Source organism: Bombina bombina, chromosome 3, assembly GCF_027579735.1.
Source record: "Bombina bombina isolate aBomBom1 chromosome 3, aBomBom1.pri, whole genome shotgun sequence".
NCBI classification, from domain to species: domain Eukaryota; kingdom Metazoa; phylum Chordata; class Amphibia; order Anura; family Bombinatoridae; genus Bombina; species Bombina bombina.
The window spans coordinates 649,184,212-649,201,715 of NC_069501.1; the positions used below are offsets into that span (position 1 = coordinate 649,184,212).

The 17,504-nt window shown below is 41.4% G+C and overlaps 1 protein-coding gene across 1 annotated transcript in view; it reads left to right on the forward strand.

Annotated features, from left to right (window-relative positions):
• The window catches only part of LOC128653841 (multidrug and toxin extrusion protein 2), a 236,275-nt gene that overhangs the window by 101,007 nt on the left and 117,764 nt on the right, over positions 1 to 17,504 (forward strand). The window contains exon 12 of the mRNA XM_053707375.1: positions 119 to 194. Coding sequence (XP_053563350.1) covers positions 119 to 194 — 76 coding nt within the window. The remainder of the gene's footprint in view (positions 1 to 118; positions 195 to 17,504) is intronic.

Sequence of the window (17,504 nt, forward strand, 5' to 3'; positions counted from 1 at the left end):
TTTTGTATAATCCAGAACATCTGTTCTTGTACTGTTATATGCTAAAACATATGTCATGATTCATAAATCATGCACAAGTTAATGCAAACAATAATGTCAGTCTTCTTGTCTCTCACAGTGTTTGTTGCTCTACTAGCTGGAGTCTCTTTGGCTGGACTGAAAGATGTGATTGCTTATATCTTTACATCTGACAGGTTAGTAAAATGGTTTCTCTCTATATATATTTTTTTTTATTTGCTACAATCTGAGAATTGGTTTACTGACCTATGTCACTGGAAAGTAAATAGTTACAATTCACTCTAAAAGGTATTCACATAATTTAATCCAATTTTCTGCAAATATCAGTCTCACTTAGCAGCTTGCAGATTCATAGGCCTACAAAGCAGTAAGATTGTGTAAGAGTTGTTGAGTACCACCTAATGTTCATCTGTTTATCAATGGAAGAATAATAGCCAGTTGAAGGAACACTAAAGTCACAATTAAAATTTCATGATTCAGATAGTACACAATTTAAAAAACAAAACAAAAAACCTTTCAAATTCACTTTCATTATCAAAATGTTCTTAAAATGATGGTGAATCCAAGTGTTTTAAAAAAAAACCTGCTAGGATTTACCATCACTAAAAATAAACTGGACTTTAATTGATCACTTTAAGAGAAGAGAGTTTAGCACTTTTTCTTTTTACAATGAGGTGACATTACCAGCTTTAAAGTGAAAGCCGTGCTAGTCATCTGACAGTGTTCTGTATGCTAGCACAGCTATTGGTTTAGAGGTGGGAACATCACCTCATTGGTAAAGAGTGCTGTGCCGTGTGCAGCCTGAAGCACTGACTTAAGCGAGGAGCCGCAGCAAAGACAGGTTGAGTTTAGCACCTTTTTTATTACTAAGTGATCAGTGAAACTCAAATTTATTTTTAGCTCAGATTTACCATCACTTTTTAATCTTTTTATAAGCATACTTGCTGCAGCACCAGCTTTTACTGAGCATGTGCAAGAATTCACAGTATATGCATAAATGCATTTCTTTCATGTAATTGGCAAGAGTCCATGAGCTAGTGACGTATGGGATATACAATCCTACCAGGAGGGGTAAAGTTTCCCAAACCTCAAAATGCCTATAAATACACCCCTCACCACACCCACTATTCAGTTTTTACAGCCTTTGCCTCCTATGGAGGTGGTGAAGTAAGTTTGTGCTAAGATTTCTACGTTGATATGCGCTTCTCAGCATTGTTGAAGCCCGATTCCTCTCAGAGTACAGCGAATGTCAGAGGGATGTGAAGGGAGTATCACTTATTGAATACGATGATTTCCCTAACGGGGGTCTATTTCATAGGTTCTCTATTATCGGTCGTAGAGATTCATCTCCTACCTCCCTTTTCAGATCGACGATATACTCTCATATACCATTACCTCTACTGATAACTGTTTCAGTACTGGTTTGGCTATCTGCTATATGTGGATGGGTGTCTTTTTGGTAAGTATGTTTTTATTACTTAAGACACCTCAGCTATGGTTTGGCACTTTATGCATTTATATAAAGTTCTAAATATATGTATTGTACTTATATTTGCCATGGGTCAGGTTCATGTATTTCCTTTTTGCAGACTGTCAGTTTCATATTTGGGGAAGTTAATATTAAGAAATATTTCTTCTGTTAAGTGTGATCAGTCCACGGGTCATCATTACTTCTGGGATATTACTCCTCCCCAACAGGAAGTGCAAGAGGATTCACCCAGCAGAGTTGCATATAGCCCCTCCCCTCTGTCACCCCCAGTCATTCTCTTGCACCCAACGACTAGATAGGATGTGTGAGAGGACTATGGTGATTTTATTTAGTTTATTTCTTCAATCAAAAGTTTGTTATTTTTTTAATAGCACCAGAGTGTGTTATTCCTTCTCTGGTAGAGTTTGAAGAAGAATCTACCAGAGTTTTTTTACTATGATTTTAGCCGGAGTTGTTAAGATCATATTGCTGTTTCTCGGCCATCTGAGGAGAGGTAAACTTCAGATCAGGGGACAGCGGGCAGTTTATTCTGCAAAGAGGTATGTAGCAGTTTTTATTTTCTAACAATGGAATTGATGAGAAAATCCTGCCATACCGACATAATATCATGTATGTATAATTTACATTTTTAGTATTCTGGGGAATGGTACTTCACTGGAATTACACTATGTATATAAGACTTTAGCCTTATTGCAATGCAACAGGCTTTTTAATAACTCTTAATTTATGTAAAACGTTTTTGCTGGAATGTAAAATCGTTTTCATTTTCTGAGGTACTGGGTGAATAAAATGTTTGGGCACTATTTTTCCACTTGGCAGTTACTGGATCTAATTATGACAGTTTTCTGATCTCTCTCACTGTTGTGTGTGAAGGGGTGGGACCTTTTTTTGGCGCTTTTGCTACGCATTAAAAATTTCAGTCACAAGCTCATCGTTTTTTCCTGCATGTTCCGGTTTATCTCTACAGAACCCAGGGATCTTCAAAGCTAATTTGAGGGAAGTAATCTAACAGAGCTGTAAGATTGTAGTTGACTGTGATAAAAAACGTTTATTCTTTAACTTTTTATGCCTCAGGGTTAGTTATTCCTTGCTACTGGGTACAAGCCTTTGCTAAATTGCGTTTTTGTTTTACAAAGCTTATTGATTTCATCTGTTATTTATATTCAGTGCTTCTTAAGCACAGTTCGTTTTTTCATTGTATTTTACTTGTATAGTATTTCCAATTTGCAAGTTTATTTGCTAGTTTGTTAAACATGTCTGATTCAGAAGATGAGACCTGTACTATTTGTACTAACGCCAAGGTGGAGCCCAATAGAAATTTATGTACTAACTGTATTGATGCTACATTAAATAAAAGTCAATCTGTACAAATTGAACAAATTTCACCAAACAACGAGGGGAGAGTTATGCCGACTAACTCGCCTCACGTGACAGTACCTGCATCTCCCGCTCGGGACGTGCGCGAAATGGCGGCGCCAAGTACATCTGGGCGGCCATTACAAATAACATTACAAGATATGGCTACTGTTATGACTGAGGTTTTGGCTAAATTACCAGAACTAAGGGGCAAGCGGGATCACTCTGGGGTGAGAACAGAGTGCGCTGATAATGTTAGGGCCATGTCAGATACTGCGTCGCAACTTGCAGAACATGAGGACGGAGAGCTTCATTCTGCGGCTGACGGTTCTGATCCAAACAGATTGGATTCAGATATTTCAAATTTTAAATTTAAGCTGGAAAACCTCCGTGTTTTACTAGGGGAGGTGTTAGCGGCCCTGAATGATTGTAACACAGTTGCAATACCAGAAAAAATGTGTAGGTTGGATAAATATTTTGCTGTACCAACAAGTACTGACGTTTTTCCTATACCTAAGAGACTAACTGAAATTATTACTAAGGAGTGGGATAGACCCGGTGTGCCGTTCTCACCCCCTCCGATATTTAGAAAGATGTTTCCAATAGACACCACCACACGGGATTTATGGCAAACGGTCCCTAAGGTGGAGGGAGCAGTTTCTACTTTAGCTAAACGTACCACTATCCCGGTAGAGGATAGCTGTGCATTTTCAGATCCAATGGATAAAAAATTAGAGGGTTACCTTAAGAAAATGTTTGTTCAACAAGGTTTTATATTGCAACCCCTTGCATGCATTGCGCCGATCACGGCTGCAGCGGCATTCTGGATTGAGTCTCTAGAAGAGAATCTTAGTTCAGCTACGCTGGACGACATTTCAGACAGGCTTAGAGTACTTAAGCTATCTAATTCATTCATTTCGGAAGCCGTAGTACATTTAATTAAACTTACGGCTAAGAATTCCGGAGTCGCCATTCAGGCGCGCAGAGCACTGTGGCTAAAATCCTGGTCAGCTGATGTAACTTCTAAGTCCAAATTACTTAATATACCTTTCAAGGGACAGACCTTATTTGGGCCTGGTTTGAAAGAAATTATCGCTGACATTACAGGAGGTAAGGGCCACGCCCTACCTCAAGACCAAGCCAAACCTAAGGCTAGACAGTCTAATTTTCGTTCCTTTCGGAATTTCAAAGCAGGAGCAGCATCAACTTCCACTACTCCAAAACAAGAAGGATCTGGTGCTCGCTACAGACAAGGCTGGAGACCTAACCAGTCCTGGAACAAGGGCAAGCAGGCCAGAAAGCCTGCAACTGCCACTAAAACAGCATGAATTGAGGGCCCCCGATCCGGGATCGGATCTAGTGGGGGGCAGACTTTCTCTCTTCGCCCAGGCTTGGGCAAGAGATGTCCAGGATCCCTGGGCGCTAGAGATAATATCTCAGGGATACCTTCTGGACTTCAAACACTCTCCTCCAAGAGAGAGATTTCATCTGTCAAGGTTGTCGACAAACCAAACAAAGAAAGAAGCGTTTCTACGCTGCATACAAGAACTATTGTTAATGGGAGTAATCCATCCAGTTCCACGGTCGGAACAGGGACAAGGGTTTTACTCAAATCTGTTTGTGGTTCCCAAAAAAGAGGGAACTTTCAGACCAATCCTGGATTTAAAGATCCTAAACAAATTCCTAAGAGTTCCATCATTCAAAATGGAGACTATCCGGACAATTTTACCCATGATCCAAGAGGGTCAGTACATGACCACAGTGGACTTAAAGGACGCTTACCTTCACATACCGATTCACAAAGATCATTACCGGTATCTAAGATTTGCCTTTCTAGACAGGCATTACCAGTTTGTAGCTCTTCCATTCGGATTGGCTACAGCTCCAAGAATCTTCACAAAGGTTCTAGGTGCTCTTCTGGCGGTACTAAGACCGCGGGGAATTTCGGTAGCTCCCTACCTAGACGACATTCTGATACAAGCTTCAAGCTTTCAAACTGCCAAGTCTCATACAGAGTTAGTACTGGCATTTCTAAGATCACATGGATGGAAGGTGAACGAAAAGAAAAGTTCACTCGTTCCACTCACAAGAGTTCCCTTCCTGGGGACTCTTATAGATTCTGTAGAAATGAAGATTTACCTGACAGAGGACAGGTTAACAAGACTTCAAAGTGCTTGCCGCACCCTTCATTCCATTCAACACCCATCGGTGGCTCAATGCATGGAGGTAATCGGCTTAATGGTAGCGGCAATGGACATAGTGCCATTTGCTCGCTTACACCTCAGACCACTGCAATTGTGCATGCTAAGTCAGTGGAATGGGGATTACTCAGACTTGTCCCCTTCTCTGAATCTGGATCAAGAGACCAGAAATTCTCTTCTATGGTGGCTTTCTCGGCCACATCTGTCCAGGGGGATGCCATTCAGCAGACCAGACTGGACAATTGTAACAGACGCCAGCCTTCTAGGTTGGGGTGCCGTCTGGAATTCTCTGAAGGCTCAGGGACAATGGAGTCAGGAGGAGAGTCTCCTGCCAATAAACATTCTGGAATTGAGAGCAGTTCTCAATGCTCTCCTGGCTTGGCCCCAGTTGACAACTCGGGAGTTCATCAGGTTTCAGTCGGACAACATCACGACTGTAGCTTACATCAACCATCAGGGAGGGACAAGAAGCTCCCTAGCAATGATGGAAGTATCAAAGATAATTCGCTGGGCAGAGTCTCACTCTTGCCACCTGTCAGCAATCCACATCCCGGGAGTGGAGAACTGGGAGGCGGATTTCTTAAGTCGTCAAACTTTTCATCCGGGGGAGTGGGAACTTCATCCGGAGGTCTTTGCCCAAATACTTCGACGTTGGGGCAAACCAGAGATAGATCTCATGGCGTCTCGACAGAACGCCAAGCTTCCTCGTTACGGGTCCAGATCCAGGAGCAGTCCTAATAGATGCCCTGACAGCACCTTGGGACTTCAGGATGGCTTATGTGTTTCCACCCTTCCCGATGCTTCCTCGATTGATTGCCAGAATCAAACAGGAGAGAGCATCAGTGATTCTGATAGCACCTGCATGGCCACGCAGGACTTGGTATGCAGACCTGGTGGACATGTCATCCTGTCCACCTTGGTCTCTACCTCTGAAACAGGACCTCCTGATACAGGGTCCTTTCAAACATCAAAATCTAACTTCTCTGAAGCTGACTGCTTGTTAATTGAACGTTTGATTTTATCAAAACGTGGGTTTTCTGAGTCAGTTATTGACACTTTAATACAGGCTAGGAAGCCTGTTACCAGAAAGATTTACCATAAAATATGGCGTAAATACCTATATTGGTGTGAATCCAAAGGTTACTCTTGGAGTAAGGTTAGGATTCCTAGGATATTGTCTTTTCTACAAGAAGGTTTAGAAAAGGGGTTATCTGCTAGTTCATTAAAGGGACAGATCTCAGCTCTGTCTATTCTGTTACACAAACGTCTGTCAGAAGTGCCAGACGTTCAGGCTTTTTGTCAGGCTCTAGCGAGGATTAAGCCTGTGTTTAAGACTGTTGCTCCACCATGGAGTTTAAATCTTGTTCTAAACGTTTTACAGGGCGTTCCGTTTGAACCCCTCCATTCCATTGATATCAAGTTGTTATCTTGGAAAGTTCTATTTTTAATGGCTATTTCCTCGGCTCGAAGAGTCTCTGAGTTATCAGCCTTACATTGTGATTCTCCTTATTTGATTTTTCATTCGGATAAGGTAGTTCTGCGTACTAAACCTGGGTTCTTACCCAAGGTAGTCACTAACAGGAATATCAATCAAGAGATTGTTGTTCCTTCTTTGTGTCCAAATCCTTCTTCGAAGAAGGAACGCTTACTACATAATCTGGACGTAGTTCGTGCCCTAAAATTTTACTTGCAGGCAACTAAGGAATTTCGACAAACGTCTTCTCTGTTTGTCGTGTACTCTGGTCAGAGGAGAGGTCAAAAGGCTTCGGCAACCTCTCTTTCCTTTTGGCTTCGTAGTATAATACGTTTAGCTTATGAGACTGCTGGACAGCAGCCTCCTGAAAGAATTACAGCTCATTCTACTAGAGCTGTGGCTTCCACTTGGGCCTTCAAGAATGAGGCCTCTGTTGAACAGATTTGCAAGGCTGCAACTTGGTCTTCGCTTCATACTTTTTCCAAATTTTCCAAATTTGACACATTTGCTTCCTCGGAGGCTATTTTTGGGAGAAAGGTTCTTCAGGCAGTGGTTCCTTCTGTATAAAAGAGCCTGCCTATCCCTCCTGTCATCCGTGTACTTTTGCTTTGGTATTGGTATCCCAGAAGTAATGATGACCCGTGGACTGATCACACTTAACAGAAGAAAACATAATTTATGCTTACCTGATAAATTCCTTTCTTCTGTAGTGTGATCAGTCCACGGCCCGCCCTGTTTTTAAGGCAGGTAATTATTTTTAAATTATACTCCAGTCACCACTACACCCTTGGTTCCTCCTTTCTCGTTGGTCCTTGGTCGAATGACTGGGGGTGACGTAGAGGGGAGGGGCTATATGCAACTCTGCTGGGTGAATCCTCTTGCACTTCCTGTTGGGGAGGAGTAATATCCCAGAAGTAATGATGACCCGTGGACTGATCACACTACAGAAGAAAGGAATTTATCAGGTAAGCATAAATTATGTTTTTTCTTACCTGGGGTTTAGTCTTTTTTTCAATTGACTACTTTGTTTCAATTGCGGGCTGACTTGGGCTCGCGGGTGTGCCAAATGCTACACTTTATTGCGTCATTCTTGGCGCACTAATTTTTTGCCGCGAAAGGCACGTCCGTTGACGCAAGTTCTTCATTTCTGGCGTCTTCATTGACGAAGAAGTTCACACAGGGTTGCGTTGTTAGTGACGCGAGTGTTTCATTTCCGGACATGGTTGGCGGCAAAAAAATTTTCAGTTACGTTGTGCGTCATACTTGGCGCTAAATTTTTTTCAATATTTATTTGCCCCATTGCTTTTGCCTCTTGCCTTTTTCTATGTCAGAGGGCTATGCCATTTGCATTTTTTATTTCCATTCCTGAAACTGTCATATAAGGAAATTGACAATTTTGCTTTATATGTTGGTTTTTATTTTACATTTTGCAAGATGTCTCAATCTGATCCTGCCTCAGAAGTATCTGTTGGAATTTTGCTTCCTGATGTCGGTTCTACTAAAGCTAAGTGCATTATATTTCAGAATGTCATTGTATGATAAACTTTTTACATGCAGATATTGTATCCATCAGTTTATAGTACATTTACTGTTGTTGTTCCTTCAACTTTTAATGTGAATGTTATACCTATGAAATTTTAAGAATTTGTTTCTGATTCTATTCAGAAGGCTTTTGTCTGCTATTCTGCCTTCTAATTATTAAGGTCTTTTAAAACGTCTCATAAGGTTGATGAAATTTCAAATGACCGACAATGTAATGAATTATCCTTTTCTGATGAGGATCTATCTGATTCAGAAGATCTTTCCTCAGATATTGACACTAACAAATCTACTTATTTATTTAAAATGAAGTATTTTCGTACTTTGTTAAAAAGGTGTTAATTATTTTGGTTATCATGGAAACTAGTGCTCTTGATATTAGAACTAGTAAATTCTGTTTTTTTTAAACCTCCTGTGATTGCTCCAGAGGTTTTTTTTCTGTTCCTGATGCTATTTCTCTTCTAAGGAATGGAATTAGCGGGGTACTTATTTTATTCCTTCTTCAAGGTTTTAAAAAATTGTATCTTTTTACCAGCAATTTCTATAGAGTTTTGGGAAAAGACCCTCAACTTGTTGGGGCTATTTCTACTCTTGTTGAATGTACCTCTATTCCTATGGAAGATAGTACTTAAGATTCAAGTCTCCTACCTAAAAGAACTTATCTAAGGAAAACTTATTTATATTCAGGTCTTCTCAGGCCTGCATTTTCTTTGGCTGATGTTGCAGCTGCATCAACTTTTTTGTTGGAGATTTAGCGCAAGAAGAATTGGATTTTGATTTATTTAGTATTGTTCGCTTTCTGCAACATACTAATCAGTTCTGATGCCATTTTTTTATATCATCAAGATTGATGTTAGATCTATGTCTATAGCTATTCTTAGCTACAAGAGTTTGAGGCTTAAATCTTGGATTGTTGTTATGACTTTTTAAGTCTAGATTGCTATTTCTTCTTTCCAAGGTAATAAGAGACCTAAAGGTAAATATTAAGCTTCTAAATTGTTTTCGTTCTTTTTTTCAATAAGGAACAAGAACCTAATCCTTCCCTATGGAATCTGTTTCCATTTGGAAACCTTCTTTAAATGGAATAAATCCAACCCATTTAAGAAACCAAAAAGCCAGCCCCTAAGTCCGCATGAAGGTGTGACTCTCATTCCTGCTCAACTGGTAAGTGGCAGATTAAGGTTTTTTTCAAGAAAATTTGGGATAATTCGGTCCAAATCAATGGTTTCAGAGTATTGTCTCTCAGGGGTTTCGAATAGGATTCTGAATAAATCCTCCTGTGAGAAGATGTTTTTCTCTCACGTATCCCAGCAAATCCAGTTAAAGCTCAGGCTTTCCTGAGGTGTGTTTCAGACCTGGAGTTTCAGGGGTAGTCATGCCAGTTCCTTTTCAGGGACAAGGTCTGTTTTTTTTTTTTATTCAAATCTATTCTTTGTTTCAAAGAAGGAAATCTCATTCAGACCAATTCTGGATCTGAAGATTTTGAATCGTTATGTAAGAATACCAATTTTCAAATGGTGTCTTTAAGGACTATTTTGCCTTTTATTCAGCAAGGACATTTTAGGTCCATATTGAATTGCAGGATGTATATTCTGATTCATTCAGATCATTATCAGTTCCTGAGATTCTCTTTTCTAGACAAGTGTTACCAATTCATTGCTTTTCCATTTTATGATAAGCAGCCGCTCAAAGAATCTTTTTTTAAAAAAAAGTTTTTGGTGCCCTGCTTTATGGAAACCAGAGAGCAGGGTATTGCGGTGTTTCCTTATTTGGATGATATTGGTACTAGCTCAGTCCTCCGTTGTGCAGAATCTCACACTAATTAACCAGTGTTGTTTCTTCGGAAACATGGTTGGAGGATCAATTTACCAAAGAGTTTCTTGATTCCTCAGACTAAGGGTCACCTTTTTTAGGTTTCCAGATAGATTCAGTGTCCATGACTCTGTCTCTAACAGACAAGAGACGTTTGAAAGTGGTTGCAGTCTGTCTGCACCTTCAGTCTCAGTCTTTTCCTTCAGTGGTTATGTGCATGGAAAATTTAGGTCTCATGACTGCAGCATTGGACGCATTTCCCTTTGCTCAATCTCACATGAGACCTCTCCAGCTTTGTTTGCTGCAATCCATGGTGCAGGGATTATATTAAGATATCTCAATTAATATCCTTAAATCCCAATATTTGACAATCTCTGACGTGGTGGTAAATCACCAGTGTTTAGTTCAAGGGGCTTCTTTGTTCGGCTAGCCTGGACTATGATCTCTACAGATGCAAGTCTTTCAGGTTGGGGAACTGTTTTGGGATCTCTGACAGCACAAGGGGTTTTGGAAATCTCAAGAGGCGAGATTACCAATCAATATTTTAGATCTCTGTGGTATTCGCAGAGCTCTTCAGTTTTGGCCTTTGTTGAAGAGAGAACTGTTCATTTATTTTCAAACAGACAATATCGCATACAGTGACATTTGTCAATCAACAGGGTAGGACTCACAGTCCACAAGCTATGATGAAGGATCTCGGATACTTGCTTGGGCGGAATCCAGCTTCTGTCTAATTTCTGCTGTGCATATCCCAGATATAGACATTGGTAGGCGGATTATCTCAGCCATCAGACTTTACATCCTGGGGAGTGATTCCTCTATCCAGATGTGTTTTCTCAGATTATTCAAGATATGGGGTCTTCCACAGATGGATCTGATGGCTTCTCATCTAAACAGGAGACTTCCCAGATGCCTGTCCAGGTTCAGGGATTTTCAGGCGGAAGCAGTGGGTACGCTGACACTTCCTTGGTGTTATTATCCTGCTTATTTTTTCCCGCCTCTAGTTCTTCCTCCAAGAGTGATTTCCAGAATCATCATGGAACAATCGTTTGTTGCTGGTGGCTCCAGCATGGCCCCACAGGTTTTGGTATGCGGATCTTGTTCGAATGTCCAGTTGCCAACCTTGGCCATTTCCGTTAAGGCCGGACCTACTGTCTCAATGTCCGTTTTTCCATCAGGATCTCAAATCATTAAATTTGAAGGTATGGAAATTGAACGTTTAGTGCCAAGTCATAGAGGTTTCTCTATCTCAGTGATTAATACTATGTTACAAGCTCGAAAATCTATCTCTAGAAAGATTTATTATTGAGTTTGGAAGACCTCCATTTTATGGTATTCTTCTCATAATTTCTCTTGGCATTCTTTTAGAGTTGCAAGAATTTTTTTCAGTTTCTTCAGGATGGTTTGGATAAGGTTTTGTCTGCAAGTTCCTTGAAGGGACAAATCTCTGCTCTTTCTGTTTCTTTTACAGAAAGATTGCTAAAACTTCCTGATATTTACTGTTTTGTACAGGCTTTAGTTTGTATTTAAGCCTGTCATAAAACCAATCTCTCCTCCTTGGAGTCTTAATTTGGTTTTGATGGCTTTACAGGGCTCCTCCATATTGAGCCTATGCATTCTTTGGACATTTTACTACTTTCTTGGAAAGTATTGTTCCTTTTGGTCATCTCTTCTGCTAGAAGAGTTTCTGAGCTATCTGCTTTTTATTGTGAATCTCCTTTTCTGATTTTTCATCAGGATAAGGCGGTTTTGCGGACTTCATTTCTATTTTTTCCTAAGGTTGTGAATTCTAAAAACATTAGTAGAGAAATTGTTGTTCCTTCCTTGTGTCCTAATCCTAAGAATTCTTTGGAAAAGATCTTTTCATTCTTTGGATGTGGTGAGAGCTTTGAAATATTATATTTAAGCTACTAAGCAAAACTTCAAGTCTATTTGTTATATTTTCTGGTCCTAGGAAAGGTCAGAAAAACTTCTGCTATTTCCTTGGTTTGTTGATTAAAGCTTTTTGATTCTTCAAGTTTATTGGAGTCGGGTTAAGCCTCACTTCAGAGAATTTCAGCTCATTCTACTAGATCAATCGCCACTTCATGGGCTTTTAAGAATGAAGCTTCAGTTGTTCAAATTTGCAAGCGGCAATTTGGTCTTCTTTACATACATTTACTTCTACCATTTTAATATTTTTGCTTCTTCAGAAACAGTTTTTGGTAGAAAAGTTCTTCAGGCAGTTGTTTCAGTTTGATTCTTCTGCTGCTGTTTTAAGTTTTTTTCTTTTCTTCATTGAGAATAACTTATATTTCTCCAACATAGGTGTGTCCGGTCCACGGCGTCATCCTTACTTGTGGGATATTCTCTTCCCCAACAGGAAATGGCAAAGAGCCCAGCAAAGCTGGTCACATGATCCCTCCTAGGCTCCGCCTACCCCAGTCATTCTCTTTGCCGTTGTACAGGCAACATCTCCACGGAGATGGCTTAGAGTTTTTTAGTGTTTAACTGTAGTTTTTATTATTCAATCAAGAGTTTGTTATTTTAAAATAGTGCTGGTATGTACTATTTACTCTGAAACAGAAAAGAGATGAAGATTTCTGTTTGTAAGAGGAAAATGATTTTAGCAACCGTTACTAAAATCGATGGCTGTTCCACACAGGACTGTTGAGAGGAATTAACTTCAGTTGGGGGAACAGTGAGCAGACTTTTGCTGCTTGAGCTATGACACATTCTAACAAGACGATGTAATGCTGGAAGCTGTCATTTTCCCTATGGGATCCGGTAAGCCATTTTTATTACAGACAGTATATAAGGGCTTCACAAGGGCTTGTTAAGACTGTAGACATTTTCTGGGCTAAATCGATTCATATATAAACATATTTAGCCTTGAGGAATCATTTAATCTGGGTATTTTGTAAAATATTATCGGCAGGCACTGTTTTGGACACCTTATTCTCTAGGGGCTTTCCCTAATCATAGGCAGAGCCTCATTTTCGCGCCGGTATTGCGCACTTGTTTTTGAGAAGCATGACATGCAGTCGCATGTGTGAGGAGCTCTGATACATAGAAAAGACTTTCTGAAGGCGTCATTTGGTATCGTATTCCCCTTTGGGCTTGGTTGGGTCTCAGCAAAGCAGATACCAGGGACTGTAAAGGGGTTAAAGATAAAAACGGCTCCGGTTCCGTTATTTTAAGGGTTAAAGCTTCCAAATTTGGTGTGCAATACTTTTAAGGCTTTAAGACACTGTGGTGAAATTTTGGTGAATTTTGAACAATTCCTTCATACTTTTTCGCAATTGCAGTAATAAAGTGTGTTCAGTTTAAAATTTAAAGTGACAGTAACGGTTTTATTTTAAAACGTTTTTTGTACTTTGTTATCAAGTTTATGCCTGTTTAACATGTCTGAACTACCAGATAGACTGTGTTCTGAATGTGGGGAAGCCAAGGTTCCTTCTCATTTAAATAGATGTGATTTATGTGACACAGAAAATGATGCCCAAGATGATTCCTCAAGTGAGGGGAGTAAGCATGGTACTGCATCATCCCCTCCTTCGTTTACACCAGTCTTGCCCACTCAGGAGGCCCCTAGTACATCTAGCGCGCCAATACTCCTTACTATGCAACAATTAACGGCTGTAATGGATAATTCTATCAAAAACATTTTAGCCAAAATGCCCACTTATCAGCGTAAGCGCGACTGCTCTGTTTTAGATACTGAAGAGCATGAGGACGCTGATGATAATGGTTCTGAAATGCCCCTACACCAGTCTGAGGGGGCCAGGGAGGTTTTGTCTGAGGGAGAAATTTCAGATTCAGGGAAAATTTCTCAACAAGCTGAACCCGATGTGATTACATTTAAATTTAAGTTGGAACATCTCCGCGCTCTGCTTAAGGAGGTGTTATCCACTCTGGATGATTGTGAGAATTTGATCATCCCAGAGAAACTATGTAAAATGGACAAGTTCCTAGAGGTCCCGGGGCCCCCAGAAGCTTTTCCTATACCCAAGCGGGTGGCGGACATTGTAAATAAAGAATGGGAAAGGCCCGGTATACCTTTCGTCCCTCCCCCCATATTTAAAAAATTGTTTCCTATGGTCGACCCCAGAAAGGACTTATGGCAGACAGTCCCCAAGGTCGAGGGAGCGGTTTCTACTTTAAACAAACGCACCACTATACCCATAGAAGATAGTTGTGCTTTCAAAGATCCTATGGATAAAAAATTAGAAGGTTTGCTTAAAAAGATGTTTGTTCAGCAAGGTTACCTTCTACAACCAATTTCATGCATTGTCCCTGTCACTACAGCCGCGTGTTTCTGGTTCGATGAGCTAGAAAAGGCGATCGATAGTGATTCTCCTCCTTATGAGGAGATTATGGACAGAATCGTGCTCTCAAATTGGCTAATTCTTTCACCCTAGACGCCACTTTGCAATTGGCTAGGTTAGCGGCGAAAAATTCTGGGTTTGCTATTGTGGCGCGCAGAGCGCTTTGGTTGAAATCTTGGTCAGCGGATGCGTCTTCCAAGAACAAATTGCTTAACATTCCTTTCAAGGGGAAAACGCTGTTTGGCCCTGACTTGAAAGAGATTATCTCTGATATCACTGGGGGTAAGGGCCACGCCCTTCCTCAGGATAGGTCTTTCAAGGCCAAAAATAAACCTAATTTTCGTCCCTTTCGTAGAAACGGACCAGCCCCAAGTGCTACGTCCTCTAAGCAAGAGGGTAATACTTCTCAAGCCAAGCCAGCCTGGAGACCAATGCAAGGCTGGAACAAGGGAAAGCAGGCCAAGAAACCTGCCACTGCTACCAAGACAGCATGAAATGTTGGCCCCCGATCCGGGACCGGATCTGGTGGGGGGCAGACTCTCTCTCTTCGCTCAGGCTTGGGCAAGAGATGTTCTGGATCCTTGGGCACTAGAAATAGTCTCCCAAGGTTATCTTCTGGAATTCAAGGGGCTTCCCCCAAGGGGGAGGTTCCACAGGTCTCAATTGTCTTCAGACCACATAAAGAGACAGGCATTCTTACATTGTGTAGAAGACCTGTTAAAAATGGGAGTGATTCATCCTGTTCCATTAGGAGAACAAGGGATGGGGTTCTACTCCAATCTGTTCGTAGTTCCCAAAAAAGAGGGAACGTTCAGACCAATCTTAGATCTCAAGATCCCAAACAAGTTTCTCAAGGTTCCATCGTTCAAAATGGAAACCATTCGAACAATTCTTCCTTCCATCCAGGAAGGCCAATTCATGACCACGGTGGATTTAAAGGATGCGTATCTACATATTCCTATCCACAAGGAACATCATCGGTTCCTAAGGTTCGCATTCCTGGACAAGCATTACCAGTTCGTGGCACTTCCTTTCGGATTAGCCACTGCTCCAAGGATTTTCACAAAGGTACTAGGGTCCCTTCTAGCGGTACTAAGACCAAGGGGCATTGCAGTAGTACCTTACTTGGACGACATTCTGATTCAAGCGTCGTCCCTTCCTCAAGCAAAGGCTCATACGGACATAGTCCTGGCCTTTCTCAGATCTCACGGATGGAAAGTGAACGTAGAAAAGAGTTCTCTATCTCCGTCAACAAGGGTTCCCTTCTTGGGAACAATAATAGATTCCTTAGAAATGAGGATTTTTCTGACAGAGGCCAGAAAAACAAAACTTCTAAACTCTTGTCAAACACTTCATTCCGTTCCTCTTCCTTCCATAGCGCAGTGCATGGAAGTAATAGGTTTGATGGTAGCGGCAATGGACATAGTTCCTTTTGCGCGCATTCATCTAAGACCATTACAACTGTGCATGCTCAGTCAGTGGAATGGGGACTATACAGACTTGTCTCCGACGATACAAGTAAATCAGAGGACCAGAGACTCACTCCGTTGGTGGCTGTCCCTGGACAACCTGTCACAAGGGATGACCTTCCGCAGACCAGAGTGGGTCATTGTCACGACCGACGCCAGTCTGATGGGCTGGGGCGCGGTCTGGGGACCCCTGAAAGCTCAGGGTCTTTGGTCTCGGGAAGAATCTCTTCTACCGATAAATATTCTGGAACTGAGAGCGATATTCAATGCTCTCAAGGCTTGGCCTCAGCTAGCAAAGGCCAAGTTCATACGGTTTCAATCAGACAACATGACGACTGTTGCGTACATCAACCATCAGGGGGGAACAAGGAGTTCCCTGGCGAAGGAAGAAGTGACCAAAATCATTCAATGGGCGGAGACTCACTCCTGCCACCTGTCTGCAATCCACATCCCAGGAGTGGAAAATTGGGAAGCGGATTTTCTGAGTCGTCAGACATTACATCCGGGGGAGTGGGAACTCCATCCGGAAATCTTTGCCCAAATTACTCAACTGTGGGGCATTCCAGACATGGATCTGATGGCCTCTCGTCAGAACTTCAAGGTTCCTTGCTACGGGTCCAGATCCAGGGATCCCAAGGCGACTCTAGTAGATGCACTAGTAGCACCTTGGACCTTCAAACTAGCTTATGTATTCCCGCCGTTTCCTCTCATCCCCAGGCTGGTAGCCAGGATCAATCAGGAGAGGGCGTCGGTGATCTTGATAGCTCCTGCGTGGCCACGCAGGACTTGGTATGCAGATCTGGTGAATATGTCATCGGTTCCACCATGGAAGCTACCTTTGAGACGAGACCTTCTTGTTCAAGGTCCGTTCGAACATCCGAATCTGGTCTCACTCCAGCTGACTGCTTGGAGATTGAACGCTTGATCTTATCAAAACGAGGGTTCTCAGATTCTGTTATTGATACTCTTGTTCAGGCCAGAAAGCCTGTAACTAGAATAATTTACCACAAAATATGGAAAAAATATATCTGTTGGTGTGAATCTAAAGGATTCCCTTGGGACAAGGTAAAAATTCCTAAGATTCTATCCTTTCTTCAAGAAGGATTGGAGAAAGGATTATCTGCAAGTTCCTTGAAGGGACAGATTTCTGCCTTGTCTGTGTTACTTCACAAAAAGCTGGCAGCTGTGCCAGATGTTCAAGCCTTTGTTCAGGCTCTGGTTAGAATCAAGCCTGTTTACAAACCTTTGACTCCTCCTTGGAGTCTCAACTTAGTTCTTTCAGTTCTTCAGGGGGTTCCGTTTGAACCCTTACATTCCGTTGATATTAAGTTATTATCTTGGAAAGTTTTGTTTTTGGTTGCAATTTCTTCTGCTAGAAGAGTTTCAGAATTATCTGCTCTGCAGTGTTCTCCTCCTTATCTGGTGTTCCATGCAGATAAGGTGGTTTTACGTACTAAACCTGGTTTTCTTCCGAAAGTTGTTTCTAACAAAAACATTAACCAGGAGATAGTCGTGCCTTCTTTGTGTCCGAAACCAGTTTCAAAGAAGGAACGTTTGTTGCACAATTTGGATGTTGTTCGCGCTCTAAAATTCTATTTAGATGCTACAAAGGATTTTAGACAAACATCTTCCTTGTTTGTTGTTTATTCTGGTAAAAGGAGAGGTCAAAAAGCAACTTCTACCTCTCTCTCTTTTTGGATTAAAAGCATCATCAGATTGGCTTATGAGACTGCCGGACGGCAGCCTCCTGAAAGAATCACAGCTCATTCCACTAGGGCTGTGGCTTCCACATGGGCCTTCAAGAACGAGGCTTCTGTTGATCAGATATGTAGGGCAGCG